Source organism: Fulmarus glacialis, unplaced genomic scaffold, assembly GCF_000690835.1.
Source record: "Fulmarus glacialis isolate BGI_N327 unplaced genomic scaffold, ASM69083v1 scaffold22044, whole genome shotgun sequence".
In the NCBI taxonomy this organism is placed as follows: Eukaryota; Metazoa; Chordata; class Aves; order Procellariiformes; family Procellariidae; genus Fulmarus; species Fulmarus glacialis.
Genome location: NW_009207711.1, coordinates 19,972 through 37,049, shown reverse-complemented (window position 1 = coordinate 37,049; position 17,078 = coordinate 19,972). Strand labels below are relative to the sequence as shown.

The window sequence follows — 17,078 nt, the reverse complement described above, 5'->3', positions numbered from 1 at the left end:
TAATGAAAACTGTAGAAATTAGTTGTCTGAAAATCTTATTTTTATCAATTTAGGCTATTATTAATATTCATTCCTCTTCGGGTAGTTTGGTACTTTACCTTTTAATTTTGTTTTTTCTCACTGGTAAAAATTTTACCCAGTTTGTTAGCCTCTTGCTTAATCCTCACCCAAACCCTTACCAGCCCGTACATTTAAAGATGAGTTGAATTATCGTTAGTCATATTTTATTGTCCACCTGACCATTACTATAGTTATTATTGGTTACATTAGTGATTCTCAAACACTGTCAAATCATGATCTTGTTCAACACAAATGAAAGATCTTCAGCTACTCAGATTGTAACACCAGTTATCAGTTGACTTTGAAGTGCTGATGAGGTTCGTTTGGGTTATTTCCAGTCTGGGCCAGCATAATATGTGTCTTTTTGAACATTGTTATTTTTTAAAGTAGACAATACTTTCCTTTCTTCAGCTGCTAAGTACTGAGCTAATACATGCTTTGGTCTGGGTGATAGCTTGCACACCACAGACTTTGCGTGTGTGTGCGCGTGTGCGCGCGCGCACGTGTGTGTGTTTCTCTATAGTCACGTGCGCTCATTGTAGGCATAACGAACAGCCAAAGTTGCATGGCTAGAAAATTCACTGGCTGCTGAAATATAGCTTAGAGCTCTGCTTGCAACTAGTTGACTAAGATCCTACCATAACTTCAGGCACCCAATTTGATGCACCTAAACTGAAAGTATGATCACATCGGGCTCCCTGTGAAGCCAATGGAAAGGACAAGGACTCACACAAATAAAGATTCATACCTAAAATAGAGGGTACTATACTTCTAACTCAGATACTTCTGTCGAGTCCCTAAAATTAGATGCAATAAAGCTGGCCTGAACCTCGTATATATCAAAACTGTCATGAGTCTGTCTGTTGCCTTAGGATTTGAGTCTTGTATAGCACATAGATAAGTAAAGCCTGAAAATAACACTAAAATTGAAATTGCTGAAGTCAAACCCACTGTAAAAAACAGCTATATATAAACCCAGAACACTGTCAGATACTGACACACGGCTGGGTGCCAAGTCTAACTGTTTATACAGCCCTTTATATTATGGGTGCACTATGCCTCAGTCTCCTCACTGATAAATGGGGACAACTGTGCTTATTAAAGCTTAACTATATCTTCCTGAATGATTTGAAAATCCAAAATTGCATAACACACATTTTTGGCAAAACCCTTTCTCATACGTGGTAGTGTTTCTTTAGTCCCTTCAATATTTGTATTCAGTACTCCAGAATCTCCAAAAGTCTAGAGCAAAGGTAGCATGACTTTAAAATGATCCTTCACTAGTAAATTACTAGATGGTAACTTAGGACATTCAGTTATCAAAGGAAATAGACTGCAATATTAATATATCTTCTTTTTTTAGCATTCTTTTTGCAGATGTTAAAGGATTCACCAACCTCTCCACAACTCTGTCAGCCCAGGAGTTGGTCCGAATGCTGAATGAACTCTTTGCCAGATTTGATCGACTAGCACATGTGAGTTAAACACAGTTTATTTGCAAAAGGATATGAAATCAACGCTGTATTTAGGAGCTTTGGGAAATACCCTCTGATCACTTTGAACAATATTGATCCAGATTTTCGTCATTGGAATTTTATACAGCCATTGATGTTGGAAGACACTGACAAGTTTTATCAAAAGCAATGAGTTCTGATAGCAAGCGAAAGCTCAGATAGTCATCAGAACTTTGTGCTTCTGTAGTGCTAGACCAAGAATGATATGAAAGCAGATCACCTACCACGGTTTCTAAGGAAGATTTATAGTTCTGGTCCTTGCTGGAAAATGAATTTTTTTTAAGACCATAGCTTTGTTTTGACTTTTCTTCTAAGAACTGAGGAAGGTTAAAAGACCTATTCATTTAAAGGTCACATAATCAGCCACCACAGTCATTGCAATGGTTAGTTACTATCAGGTTTACAATCTTTAGGTTGTATGCTATCTAACTCAACAATGAAATTAATTAAACACAGTAGAGGAATCTATTACGTTAGGCAAATTAGTTGTTACTTAATTAGTACTGATTAGAAAAAAGCAAAGCATAGAAATAGAAGCAGAATACATGCTCAATTTTGCTAGGCTTGCATTTTCTTTTCTTCTTTTTTATGTTTCTTTGGTCAAAGTTTCATTTCTTGTGACTATCTTCAGGTATCAACATCTGAGCTGGCTAATAAGGCTGCTAATGTAGGCAATGAAGTACATTTAATGGAGTTTAGTTTACAATTTATCCAACCAAATGAAGGCACCTACTATGGGAAAACAGGAATTACATTCTGAATATCATTGAGCATGCTCTCTATTTACTATAAAGGGAGCCTAGAGTGACTTGCTCTGATGTACACATTTACGTCCCTCAATGATTTTTATACCTTTCTGGTTCAGGGGTATGGGGTGTTTGTTCACGTATTGCACAGGCATTAGTAAGACCCTTGGTGTCATCTCTTAGCTTGCAAATTAAAGTCAAGAAAGGCAAGACTTCCATAATTATTCAAAGCTCTTTTGAGTCAGCTATTTTTATCTCAAATAGCAATGTGTTTTCTCATGTACAGAGTGATGCCATAACCCATTGCCTGGACACTGGCAAATTGGTAAATGTAATCTACAATATTTGTCTTGCAAACAAAAAAATCTCATCAACTCTGATCTACATTAAAAACCAAGCAGGGTGGAAAATTTACCTCAGTCCTGTCTTTTAGAAAGCTTATAGGAGTAATGTCTGCTTTTGTGTGGCTTGACAAAAATAGCTACCCTAACTGAAGAAACATATTTTAAACCAAATTAAATGTATGTATGTCACAGAAGTATTTTAGGAAGAACATGTACACAATATGATTTATTGCCTTGCTTTACATTTCAATTTTGCCTAGCATTCTTGGTAGAATAGATTCTTCTTTCATGATCATTAACCATATTTTCTAATCATTCCATGAACTATATTTAACCAACAGAGATTTTGTGTAGAAGGACTAGATGCAATAAAGGAGTTAAGAACAAGGAGGGCATTTACATCTAAAAGTGTAATCCAGAGAATCCTCCCTCACTTGCCACTTAACCCTGAAGGCACTTCCCTGCTTGGTTTTAATATTTTATAGGAACTGAACATTTTGCTTCTTTAAATGCCCAAAGGTTTCCCCCTTCTCTGCGGTTTGTCATACATCTCCTACTTCAACCTTCTAGAAATCTTTCTGTTGCAGTCCTGAACTCATAAATCTTTATGGAGAACACTGAATGTGCCAACATAGGAGTGAGTATCACAAAAATGTAGGTGAGCTTATTTTAAACAAACAGTAATAAATATACCAGTTTCTCTAACATAGCCAAGAATTTCTTACCCAGAAATTTGCAGAGTTTGGGATGAAAGAACTTCTCTGCCTGCAAAACTTCATCATCAGGACAGTCACCTCTCAAGTGAATGTCCCAGTCACTAAATTCAAGACTGTAGGCTGCTTCATGCATTTTCTTTCTTAGTCTGTGAATTTTCTTTTCTCTTCTATACATCATTGACTAGACTAACCCAGTTGTCTAGATCAATCCTCTGAAAGGTGGGAGACACAGAGAAGAATCACTGCAGAAATTGAACAGATTTGACTACAAAGATTAGAGTGATCTAACCGTGACTAATTAAAATTTATTAAAAAGAAAGGCATTTTGATTGTGTTCCTTGTTTGTGGCTTCTGAGACCTGGATGTCATGATACCTGCCTGATGTCCTGACAATAGAGAAACCCAACAAGCCCTGGAGAGAAACAGATTCCTTGTTTGTGGCTTCTGAGACCTGGATGTCATGATACCTGCCTGATGTCCTGACAATAGAGAAACCCAACAGAAGAGAAACAGAAGCTCTACATGGCTTTTGGTGTTTCTGTCCAACCCAAGGAGATGAACTCTCCCTCTGCACTTTACAGGAAACCAAGACTCCTCACTCAGGGTTCTGGACTCTTACGGAAGGGCCAGCTGCCTGAAATATAAGGGCCTGAATCTTGTACTGAACTTAACCTGTGCCTTTGGAAAATTTTGGAAGTGGACACTGACTGGTCCGTGACCCAAATTTTAAGGACTTGTGATTTACATGGATCTATCAACCTACCCAACTGATATTGTATAATGTTTTCACACCTGGCGAAGGTGTATCTTTTGGAAAAATGCCCAGTCTTCATCTGAAGGTCCCATGAGATGGAGAAATACTTGTGTATCTTGGGAGTTTATTCCAGTGCCCTAACACTCTAACTGTTAATTCAGTATGGCTTGTTTCTCATTTGATTTTTTCTGACTTTGAATTACATCCATTGATACTTGTTATGACCTATTTTTCCTAGACAAAAGAACCATCTTGTAGCCACTGATTTTCTCTGGGAATACATTTGTGTGCTTTGATCAAGCCACTTTTCAGGTTCCCTTTTGACAAAAGAAACAGACCAAGCTCATTGCAAGGCTTTTTCTCTGTAAGATTTATTCCTTCAAATAATTTTTGGGACTAGTTTTCTGGACCACCTCCAATTTTTCAGAATCTTTTTTAAGGCATAGGTACTAGCACTGAAAGCAGTGTTCCTGGACTAACCTCCACTGCTGTGGTGGAGGCAAATCATCACCGTTCCTCCTATTCTCTCTTTCCTTGATCACTGTCCAAAGATCACATATTTCTGAACAGTGATGACACTATTGTACTGAAACATATTATCTTGACTTTTTATGATCTTGCTGTCTTGTTATGACCACCATGCCTCCATGGTAATTGATCATTCTACCAGTCTTATTCCTTCTGCAGATGTTATTAGCAATGGTTTCATACCTGCCTGTAAATCCTTGACAGGCCTTTTGGAAAGTGGTCCTTTCAAGACCTCCCTAGAAGGATCTTCCACTAATGAGGATTACACATTCACATCTAGATTTCAGATCTATCACTTAACTGGTCCTTAATCAGCTTAACTAGAGTTACTATAACTCTTTAAAATTGACATTGTTACTCAAACTCTTGGGTTTTGCTAAGAATTATCATCAAAGCAAAGAGGTCAATTGCAGAAAGCTTGAGGCAGTTTCTTTAGATTTTAAGGAAAATCCTTATAAATCCTTATTTACTTCTAAATAAAAATAGTATTATATAATCCCACGTAAAGGATTGTTTGATCTGCTCTATCGTCTTATATAAATTATATAATGTTAAAGAAGACACTATTTCACAGTTTACTGAAGAATGTAATTCAGCTTAGTTTTTTGTTTCTCTTATTCAGCCTTCCTTTTTCTTGTGCAATGCAGAAGCAATGAGAGCTCTGAGATTTTTTTTTAATCTTCAGTCAGTTACATCAAGTATCAAGGCATATGTTGATGTATATAATTAATAACAACAAATTTCGTAATATCTGTATCATTACCACAGAACACTTTGAATAAAAATTAGAAATCAGTTCAATAATTCTTATAAGAAAGAAATGTAATATTATGTTTTGTACAGCTACCTCCCCTTTCTAATCACTCCATGATATTTGTAAAAGATTTATAGTTATTAAAGAGAAAAGTGACAGTTAGAAAGGAAGAAAAATAAGATGGCATAAAACAGAACTGGAGAAAAGATTTCCCTATATATCCATCTACTGAAAGGCCTAAACAGAAACTTAATTAATATTAATATTTTCCTTAGACAGAAATTTTGAGGAGAGAAGGGAAATAAGATGACATTTGGTAAGATACTTAAGCCTAAAAGAGGTCCTGCTTTGATGAAATAATAGTTCTTTCTGACATTTGTTTTTCCTCTGCCTTCTCTGCAATGCTAAATGTCAGATGACACTATGATTTAAATTGTTTTTCATATTTCTAAATGTACCTACACTGTGTGTAGATTCAGTTTCAGATATGACAAAGAGGAAAGAGTAAAACCCTAAAGAGAGGAGCAGACATCTGTAAGCTTTGTTGCAACAGCAGCTGAGATGTAGTCCAACATCACTGAGACCTAAAGATAAAATCAAGCCACAGCATTTTAGTTTAGACACGTACACAAAGACAAACACACAGACAGTCTTAGATTGGAATTTGGACCTGTCCTTAATATGAAGCATTGGTGTTGAAACAGAAATCTTCCCCTGAAAGATTAAAATCCATGGATTTCACGTAAGAATAAAATGACTGGCCTGTAAGACACTTCATCTCTTTACAGTCTCATCAGCTCTTATACCATAAACCAGGATCACAGTGCTTCTTACTCAGAGGAGCTGTAAATGCTGAATGGAAAATTCACTCTTTAATATGAGCCTTTTTTCTCTTTATGTCACTAGCCTGGTGTCAGCGGGAGAGTTATTTATGTAATGTGAATGACAGGTTGCTTTTGCTTATTAAAGACCTGATAGGTGTTTTTTTTTCTAAGAGACGTGGTCTTTTTCTGTAACCTTGGTTAAATTCTCTCTTGGGAGATTGCAGACAACCTGCCAAAAATGCCTCCAACAGTGTATTAGCAGTCTTACTTGTGACTAGCATTTCCAGGGGTGGAAACCAGCCTAACTAGCAGGCTCCACAAGAATGCATCATCGCATAGCCCCAGTACAATACCTGCACCAGCTGGGATCAAAACGGGAAGAGTGGAGGACGTTAAAGACTCTCTTGTCTCCTCAGTAAAGACACTCCTGTTGCAGAGTTTTACTGTTCCCAGCCACATTTAACCTCTGAGCTGGCAGTGCTTTGTTCTTTTGTGAAATGATCTTCAAGCACATAACCTGCAGGACTCTAGAGACTCTCTAAAAAAACTTCTGTTTAAACATATATGCCAGTAAGTAAAGGTGTGAATTTCTTCATACGTATGTGTTTGGGGTACTGTATTAAGAAGCAGAGTTAACTGGATTATGAGTGTACATATGTGATATTTAGTTAATTATAAGGACATTGTATGAATTTATAGTAATGGGAGGGTGTGAATGCTCTTTTTGCAGTGCTTAATTCTAGGGTGTTTTCCCTCCTCACCAGTGTCAATAATTAATTGTCTAATACTCATGAATAAACAACACTATTAAATGATGTTCTTAGTAAAGTTATAGTATTTCAGATGCTAAAGAGCCCAGTAAATCATCAAAAGACCTGAACAGTCAAATAAAACCCCAGTCCACAAAAGACTTTTAGAAGTCATAATCTACAGGCGTTTTATGAAAAAAGTCAGATGAAAATGACAGATTAAATAAAATTGCAGTTTCAAAATTTCTCACTGATTTAGGAACTAAGAATTAAGTAAATCCAAATGTAAAAAAAAACCTCACTTTTTTGACTAAATTGGGATTTGAATGGGATTTAGGCTTCAGAAGTATATTGTTGAGAAACGTCCACCTCACCCTTTATGTATCTGCAGTCCTAGAAATTCCTAAGGGGCAGAATTTCCATGCGGAATTGCTTCTGCCTTAGCAGGAAAGAAACACACCTTGAATCTTTCTAACAGGGATTTCTGTGCTTTAAAACACTTATGGCATAATCTACTAATTAACACTAGCTGGCAAGGATGGTTGCTCACCAGACAAAACAGCCACAGGAGTTTTTCTTTCACAGTATGGCAAGGGACAGAAGTGTTGATATAACATATTAGAGAACTCATGCAGAAACGTGCCTCAGTTCCTTCTGCAGCACGAGAGACCCCAAACCCATATTTTCTGTCAGCCTGGAAAAGTCCTAACCACCCTACTGTAGGCTATTCTGAAAAAAGAAAGCATTCCTTACATGATCTGTTAAACTATGTAAAAAGTATTTAATATAGGGCTGTATTTAAGTATTCCCTGGTCCAGGCAGAGGGTGAAAGATTGCCATATTTTTCCCTTTATGTGTACAAAAAATAGAAATATTCCTTGCAACCGTGACCCAAACCTGGTCCTCCTTTCCGCCTGCATCACAGGACTCGAGAACTTCCCTCCATCTGGCTCTGTCAACGTCCCAGCTTTGTTTTCCAAAGCGACAGAGCAGCAATAGGAGGAATTTGGATGGAACTCTCTCTCCAGTCCACCCCAGATATTTTTCCCTTTATGTGTACAAAAAATAGAAATATTCCTTGCAACCGTGACCCAAACCTGGTCCTCCTTTCCGCCTGCATCACAGGACTCGAGAACTTCCCTCCATCTGGCTCTGTCAACGTCCCAGCTTTGTTTTCCAAAGCGACAGAGCAGCAATAGGAGGAATTTGGATGGAACTCTCTCTCCAGTCCACCCCAGAACAGCCTGCTGATTAAGAACTTTGGTTTTTTTCTGCTGAGAAAGGCCTTTTATCTGGGTTTCCTATACCTTTGGCAAATGTTTCAGGAACTGAGCTGTTGTACACAAAGGCCAAGTCCCTGCCTCCTCCCGCTTTGGCCACCTTTTAAAAGGAGATTTATGTGTATGATCTCTTTGTTCTGCAGTTCAGCCTCAGTAATTTCTCATCCACAATGTTCTACATTTTTAGCTTGAAATTATAAAAATCACGGATGTGGACTCTTCTGTGGGCTGTTTGCTAGCCTATGGGATTCCCTTCGAAAGTAGGTGCAGTGATCAATTCACCACAGGCAGAATTGAAAAAGTGGTGTAAGTTATAAAACACAATCTCTTTTTTCCCCTCGTCAGGAATTTAGCCCAAGGAAACAAGAAATATTAATGAAGTTTCTGACTGTGTCTTTCAGTAACTTGATATTTGAGCAACTCATTTCTTCAGCTCCACTGTATGCCAATTTGCTTTGCTCCTTTTCCAGTCACTAAGGGTGTATTTAATGAGCTTAAACATAAATCACTCACACGTATGAGGTAATTATTTATGAAAAATCTGCATATTTTCTTTTGCTCTGGATTAAAGTGATTTGGAAAAAGATTTCTTATCAATTGCCACTGAATTCATTTAGAATTATTAATAGTTGAGTGTTTGAGTCTGCTCAGTATCTCCAGGCAAAATTTCTACTGATTTCACTTGATCTTGGCAGAATCAGGCCCCTTAATCTTTCACTTGTAGCAAATAAGAAGCTGCAAATAAGGGGAAAAAAAAAACCCTATTTGTGACATGCTGAGAAACTAATTGATGCTTTCAGTAAACGGCGTTAATAAGTGAGTATGGGGAGGGGTGTGAGGCTGATGGATACTGATGTGAATGTCTGTGTAATATCAGCTGTCATTTACATGCCCAAGGACAACTTCTGGAATTGCTTATGGGAAGGGGAAGAGGAATAAATAAAATAAAGAGAAGATCATAATAGCCTCACAACAGTGTAAGGATTTAACACTGTAGTGTATATCTGCTGCATCAAAGTTCCTGTATGGCCATTTTCTCTTATTTAAATAATTTACTCATTTTACAGTTTCTTTACACGTTTCTATTTTTCATTCATTTTCATTTAATATCAACTTGCAACTATTAGATACTGTTGTGGTGAGATGGTTTTAGGAAGTGGGTTTGAGCTCTAGAGTGTGAGGAAAATCTTTAATGCTATTATTATCATTTTATACCACTGAAAAGTAGGCAGGCCCTTACAAAACTCAGTCTCCTATTTACAGCTACAGCATGGCTACCCACATTAGCCGTGAATCTAACTTTAATGTACTAATACAACCAGCCTGACAAAGCATCTAGTCTAAACTGTAGATGTGATTAAACTACAGAGTTATCAGAGGGAACCTCAGGAGACCACGCAGTCCTCCTCTGCCAAAGGCAGATACCATTAGCCCTCTGTCCTTCCTGGCAGTTGCTGAATTATCTTCTTCTATCTGAAACATTTCCAGTGATAAAAAATCCACAGTTTACTTTTGAAATAGGTACGATGGGAATAGTAAGGGAAGAATAAAAAGGGTAAGGGCAATATAGTCAGACTGTAACAGAGTTCATGTTTAACAGTCATAATGATTTGACTAACAGGAAAAATAAGGAAGGCAAGGAGTCATTTAAGTGCTCCTTGTGGCTTCTTGTGCCAATAGAGACACCCTGCCGGCCCTTGCACCGCTCCAGAGGGACGTACGTCTTATGTCATGTCTGTTAGTCCTGTGTGGGTGCCTCACATACCCAGGGGTCTTACCGAAGCACCATAAGCTTATGTGTAGACAACTGAACTGAAGCCCAACCAACTGCTTTATCTGTGAGCTGAATCAGTACCTAGGCTTCACTGACTTCAATGCCTGGCTCTCCTTCGACTGTAATGGCAGCCTTGACTGCTGGCTGAAATATGGACACCTATATATAGTCATCTCCATTTGGATATCTCACTCCGTAGATGACTTCCTGAGCTTTGGCAAATGAGTGTAGAGATGACATGTCATGACAAGAAAAAGCATACATTCATGTGCAGCTGAATGGATTGCCTGTGTCACAGACATGCACTCACATTTGCATACATCAAACCCTCATTAGCAGGTCTTGTTATGCATTAAGATTTTTCTTATTCTTATAAAAATCGCATCTTTTTGAAGTGGTCTGCCTTGTTCTGACTTTCAGCAAATGAGGAGAGTGCAGCCAGGTGACAGAGGTCTCATCTGTCTTTAATGGAATCATCACTTCAGCCTCTTTAAATGAGTCATTAAGAACCAGACAGCTGAGGTTTTTTCTGTTGCAGACTATGTTTGCTAACTGTGCTGAATTAGATGCTCGCTTAATAGGGGATTCCCACACCGTCAGATAGGCAGGTACTACAGGTGCAAGACTGCATGATAAAAGTTGCATGTAAAAATGTAATTATAATACTAAAATATTATACTACTTGAGACTTGTCTTTCTTTCTTTCTTTCCTGGAAATTGACTGTTTTTTCCTTTTTTTTTCCTATATTATACTATGAAGTTGTCAGTTGTAATGTATTTGTAGTGGGTCTGGATGGAATTAAAGTGCTGCCACTCCACCTCAGTCAAACCGATATGACGTTATAAATGCTCCTTTTACTCTGTAGACGTAAAAGCAAATAGCAATTAGAATATGAATCAATTGAATGGCACTATTAGAAAAGTCAAAGAACTTTAGAATCTGTGTTTTATAATATCTTTATCTCTTTGCATTTTGTCTAACCAGGGAACACAGAGAGAAGCTTAAGGAAGCCCAGTAACAGTTTAACATGTACTGCTTTATGCCACTGAGTCCTCACTAGTTGTTGATTAACTTTAACGTTTCCTAGTTTCACTCTACAGAAAAAAGAATTAGATGGAAAGTGTGGTAAAATAGAATCTCTCATTCTTTCCCTTGAGGAGGAAATGTGTAAAAAATGAATATTTTGGTGGATTTTAGGATGTACAATTTCAGTTGCAACCGTATGAAAAATACCCAATATTCGAGGGGTTGAAGAGAAGGGGACAAGGAAAGAGGAGAGTTACATATAAATGTTGACATTTTAGAAGCCTGACTTTAATCTTGAGTTTCCTTGTGAAACTTGGGCAGCTAGACATTGCACTCTGAGAGCCAGCAATGGTATTAGCTGGAGACTTAGCCAAAGCTTCAAACACAGTCAGCTCCTACTGGTGGTTTAAGGAGATTTCAGGGTGAATCAGCTTACTTTGGCCCTGTGCCCAGAGCAGATTTTACCCTCGCTGGCATGCTTAAAGCTTCAACTGACTTTGCAAAAGCTTTGGGTACAAGTGTTTAGGTTCACTTTGCCACTCTAGGATTTGTAAAGACTTGTCTGAGATTGACTACAAAGCTTCATTCTTCCTAGGCAAAATCTTGAATAATAACCTGGAGACCCATTCATTTGGCCAGTACTCAATTCCTGAGGCACAGTCAGCATTCGCGTTTGCTCCTACGTCCTACTTAAAGTTCTCTCTTCCCCAGCGGGTTTAGTGTATCCCCACTCCTTTGATTAATGCAGCCTCCACCGCAGGTTGCCAGAGAGAAAGAGAAGAGAAAAATGGAAATAAATACCACAGGCCAAATTTTGCTATCATCTAAGAACAAGTTTTACAAATCATTATCCTACTCCCCAGTAATGGCTGGTCTTCATTTTAATGTTCTGTCATTGCAGCCTTTACTGATTGAGTGCTAATACTGCACTTATTATTTCAATGATTCTCCATCATAAAAACACTTCCCTGACTCAGCTTGTAACACTGTCCACCCCTAGACACTTGCAGCTCTGTCCTCAAATTATTGTGCTCTCTGTTCCTGTGCATTGATTGTCTCCTGTGAGGGCCGAGCCAGCACAACACATTGGGCAAGTTTACAGCTGATCTTGGGCTCTCTTGTTTTCGCTTGCCTAGGAACTGCAAAAGTTTTGGCAACTCAGATATTTCTGCTCACGAGAAAAGGATCTTCTAAAATAATGATCCAATCACTCAGTAATATGTTGTTTCAGTCTACAAAGATACTGTTAATATGTATTTAAGTAATGAAATTCAGTATTTGCTCCTAGGGTGAAGAACGTCTCTAGCTGGATGCCAAATAAATGTCATTTCTCCACGGTACAAGCCTAATGCAAGACACCTTCTTTGATATCTTTGGCTTGCAGATACTTGATCAGCTCCTATAGGTGCTGGGAATGCTTCAGTGTGACAGTGGAAACTTTAGGTGGGAAAGGATTATCAGTGGGAGGAAAGAATTTTTTCATTTATTTCCAGTGTAAAAAGGGGTAGAAAGGATACCCTGGAGAAATATAGTCTGAAATGGGTTATTCGTTATATCAGCTGGCATTTCTGCATCCTTGGCCTAGCTTCCAGCCTAACTCTGATGAAACCTTTCTCACCGTCATCAGGGACATCTCTGACTAGCATGACACAAAAATCACCATATCCTTTTCTATTGAAAATGTAAAGGTACTTTATTTCAAAAGTTAAATAAATCAAGATTGTATTAATCACAAGCAGGAAACATCCAGCAACAAGCTTTTAAAATTTTTTTTCAGTACTTTTTTCAACCACTTTCACATTCATCTTAAAATTATGACAACATAACTGCAAATCTCTGCTTTCTCTTTGATACATTTACATATAGGAACATCATTGTCTCAGAATAAAGATCCTGGGGGACTGTTACTACTGCGTGTCGGGGCTCCCAGAACCTCGCCAGGACCATGCACACTGCTGCGTTGAAATGGGGCTCAGCATGATCAAAACTATCAGGTAATGTTGGGGTTTTTTTCTTTTTCTTCGTCTTGCTTCACTGTTTCTGACAATGTGTTCAGGACACTTCGTCTTGCTTCACTGTTTCTGACAATGTATGTGTTCAGTGTCCTGAACACATTCTTATCTGAGAATGCTATTAGTAGACAAGTAATTCCTATGGTGATTCAGAGACCTCAGGATTATCGCTGTGAAAAGGGCAGGACTTTTTCAATCCATGTAATGCGTGGGAACAGATACTAAATGCATTTTATGAACCTGTGCTGTTTCAGAGCAACACAATAGCTGTGTGTGCATTGAGGGCAATCGGTTTCATGGATCTTAACAGTTCTTACTTTGTACTGTTGTCATTTTTAAGAGGAGGTTGATGAGGAGGAGACTGAATCGCTTCCAATAATCCCTTTAATAAAATACAACAACAATTTAAACACTAACTGTGTTTACTGTGGCAATACTTTAGATTGGAAACTGGCTCATAGACAAACTCATAAGCACTAAGATTTGCCAAATGAGCAAATTTTACTTGTTAAATTAGGTTGGTGTTTAAATCCACAAGGGATGGAAATGTTGTAAGGGATGTGTTCTCATCATGTAAACGTAGTCGTGTTGCTGATAGATTACTGTATTTTGATACAATCAGGATTAATAATAGCAATGTTTCAGCGGTCCATGTATAGAGCTTGTCCAATGATTTACTGTGACAGTGGCCAACATCTAATGCTCTGAGAGAGGTTTTCTCCATCTTTTTTATCCTCTATATCAATGTTGCTGAGTTCCCCTTTTCCAAATCCTTCTTCCGTTGCTGTCTTCCCTAAAACAGTGTTGCCTAACCTGAGCACTCTCCTCTTTCCATGGATGTTTTGCTGTCCAATCTCTTTGTCTGCTTCTTTTCCAGCTTTCCTCCTTTAATGTGAGTGTGTCTCATTACATACAGCAGATAGTTAATGCGTACTGCAGCTACATTACTGAGATCTTAATAGAAAAAGAATTTGACAAAAATTAATTAATGGAAAATGTAACTGAATAATGGTTATGCAACAATGATCTCTAAGAAGATTGGATTCAATTATCACAGACTAAACATTGCACAAAATAATCAATATTTTGATTCTGGAACCCCCACAGTGAAAGTGAAACATGAATTAGAGAACGTAAACAGATGAAAAAAGCTACCAGCATTGTTAAATTTCTTGGAGACACATATCAAATCATTTGCATTTGCTTGGTAATGCCATCTGCAGCAAACCCATTGTAAGTCGTTTTTCTTCTAAGACAGTAAACTTCTCTGAATCTCCTTACACGTGTGGAAGTCTCTAACGCCCCAGTGCCCTTTTATGAACCGGGTCTCAAAGGCAGTAATCCAGTAGAAATGGTACTGTAGTCTTAGTATTTTAAATGACAGTTATATTCAGTGAGAGCTGAGAAACCATTAGGACTTTGGTCATCCCAGTTCAGTTCAGATTGCCTCCAATTTATTTGATAATCTTAGTATCTGAATTTCTGGCCATTCAACAAACATGATTTTTTCCGCAAGCTTTTCTGTCCAAAGTATAGGAGCCTTATGTTACTTATCTTAGTGTACTCATATAGTTCACAGGGAGGACCAATGCTTCCATAGGATATTACAAATACTTCAGTCCACATTTCTAAGAGAATTTGGAGTTATCTGCAGTCTATTAATTAGAACTTAAATTAGTAGATATCTTTCACAGTTAAAATGAAAAAAACCCCTTCTTTAGAAAACTGAATTTCTACTATATTGGTCGCTGCAGAATTTGATCAGATCTGAAACCTGCTAGAAATGATATTTTGATGATTATAAAATTTTTTATCTTCATCTGATGATTTCACAAAATAAATTTTTTGTATGTCCAAAATAATAGGGAGATGATCCAAGATATGAGAAATCATCATTCAGACTTCACAATTATATTGAAGTTACATAGACAAACTCAAAGCCTTCTTGCAAATCAGAGGATGTTTACAGGAAATTTCCAAAAATTTCAGTACTCATAAAGCCTACATCAACAGTTTTTTCTTCTCTTTCTTGCAGAGCTACATCTTAGCTTTTAAATCTTAGCTATAGTTTAGCTTAGGCACTTAGCCTAGCTTAAGAATTAGACATTAAAACAAAAAACGGTATTTATGCTACAACATCCCATCTACAACTGCGATTTAGACACCTAGATCATGGAGAGCAATCCAGGTACTTTTAGAACTCCTGATTCTTGTACCGGTTTAAATTCTTTATGCAATTAATGTAGAAGGAAGCATTATATTAGGCAGACCAGATTTTCCCCTGCAGGTCCCCCAAGATTCCTGTTCTCTCCATTGACAGCAGGTAGTTGGTAACACTGCAAGGATCAGTACCAACACTTCTGGTGAGGCAGTGCCCAAAAATTTACCATCTCAGGGAACCATTACTGAATTTTTCTTTTAGTCATCTCGATGACTGCATGGTCAGTAGGAATTGAACAAGGATTTCAAATCTATTCATTACACGACATGTGAAATAAATCTACATGGACAGATTGACTTGCAAGGGACTTCTGAGTGTTTCAATACAACTTGTGTCCATACAGATAAAGTGTTAAATTATTGTTAATTCAGACTCTACAATTGGATCTTAAGCTCATATACCAAGGATCTAGACTTGGTATATGCTGCTCCACTTCTCTCTTCGCAGATGTAAGGAACTGTTCGGAACACAACAAAACAATCCAAGATCATTATTTCCTCTGTAATGATTTTTTGCATCACTGTGTTTTGTTACAAATCTTAAAAAAGAAAAGCTATTACTGTTATTCTACTCTGTCTTCTTGTACATTGCTCCCTTAGCCATTGAGCACAATTGAAATACAACTTTCAGCCATGGGAAGCTTCCATGAAATCTGATATTTGCTCTAAAGCAGGGAAGCTTTGCCCCATCACATTTGTGCGTGAGCAAGAATGCTAACTCCAGCTGTCTTGCAAAACCAAACCTCTTGTAAATTCTCTTTAGCTGCAGTTGGAAAACGCGAGTTGAAATAAAAAGAACAAGTTTGTCACAATGGTTCATTTATTTAGCTGGTTCTCATATTTTTTTCACATGCAGCGTAACTCTTCCTTGTATTTCGTTTCATTGTATTAATGCTTGTCTGTACTGACAGTTGATAGAAATGAGATACTAGTGGAATGTTTAGTCATCAGATAATAATGTTTCATTTTAACAGTTATCACTCAAGCTAAATGGGTGTCAGAGATAATAACACTCAGGGAGACTAAATCTGCAATTCTCTTACCTACAAAAAAGAGCAGACATCTTATCTTTATCTTTATGTCTCTATGGGGAGGGAAAGATTTGTAAGAAGAAAGCGGTCATCGGCATTTTCGTTGTGTGTTACTGAAATTCCAAAGCTGTGTTGGAGTGCCAGATGGATAGGATTATGGATGGGATTTGTGATAAATTTCAGGATGGAAATATCTATTTGCTGACAGTCAAATATGGAACATAGGCTTAAGACCTAACAATAAAATGAGGTTAGATTTGAGACAATCGCTTCCTCAAATATATTAAAATGGATGTAAAATAGGTAAGAGAAAGATACAGAACATAAAAGTAATTCTGAACTGAGATGATAATTTCTAAATATCACATTGTGCCCCAGAAAGAGATTAGTATGCTTGTTCATTGGAGTTTTCCATTCTTTGGGTTGGGCTGTGAGGAGAGGAATAGCAACGAAAAGCATAGTGAGGAAAGTTCAGAGGGAAAGTGAGGTAAAGGAGAAAGGAGACGAAGCATGAAAGAAAGTGGAAGTAGAGGAAGGACTGCGAACAGAGGTGAAGGAAATAATCACAAAGAAGAGGAGAGAGTACTTCCAAAGCAGAAATTATAGAGCATAGTCTGTCAATGTCAAGACCGAGATGAGAATAATGAATCTTGATGTGGTGGTCTCATTTTAAAAAGTTTGTTAAACATTTTTATAAGGGTTCAGGGAAAAGTCACAAAAATAATTTGTGAAGCAGAAGCACCTT

At 37.6% G+C, this 17,078-nt stretch overlaps 1 protein-coding gene across 1 annotated transcript in view; it reads left to right on the top strand.

Annotated features, from left to right (window-relative positions):
* LOC104075661 (adenylate cyclase type 8-like) overlaps window positions 1–17,078 on the top strand; it is a gene marked incomplete at its 3' end in the record, with an annotated part of 39,235 nt that overhangs the window by 3,613 nt on the left and 18,544 nt on the right. The window contains exons 3-4 of the mRNA XM_009576239.1: window positions 1,424–1,535; window positions 12,937–13,064. Coding sequence (XP_009574534.1) covers window positions 1,424–1,535; window positions 12,937–13,064 — 240 coding nt within the window. The remainder of the gene's footprint in view (window positions 1–1,423; window positions 1,536–12,936; window positions 13,065–17,078) is intronic.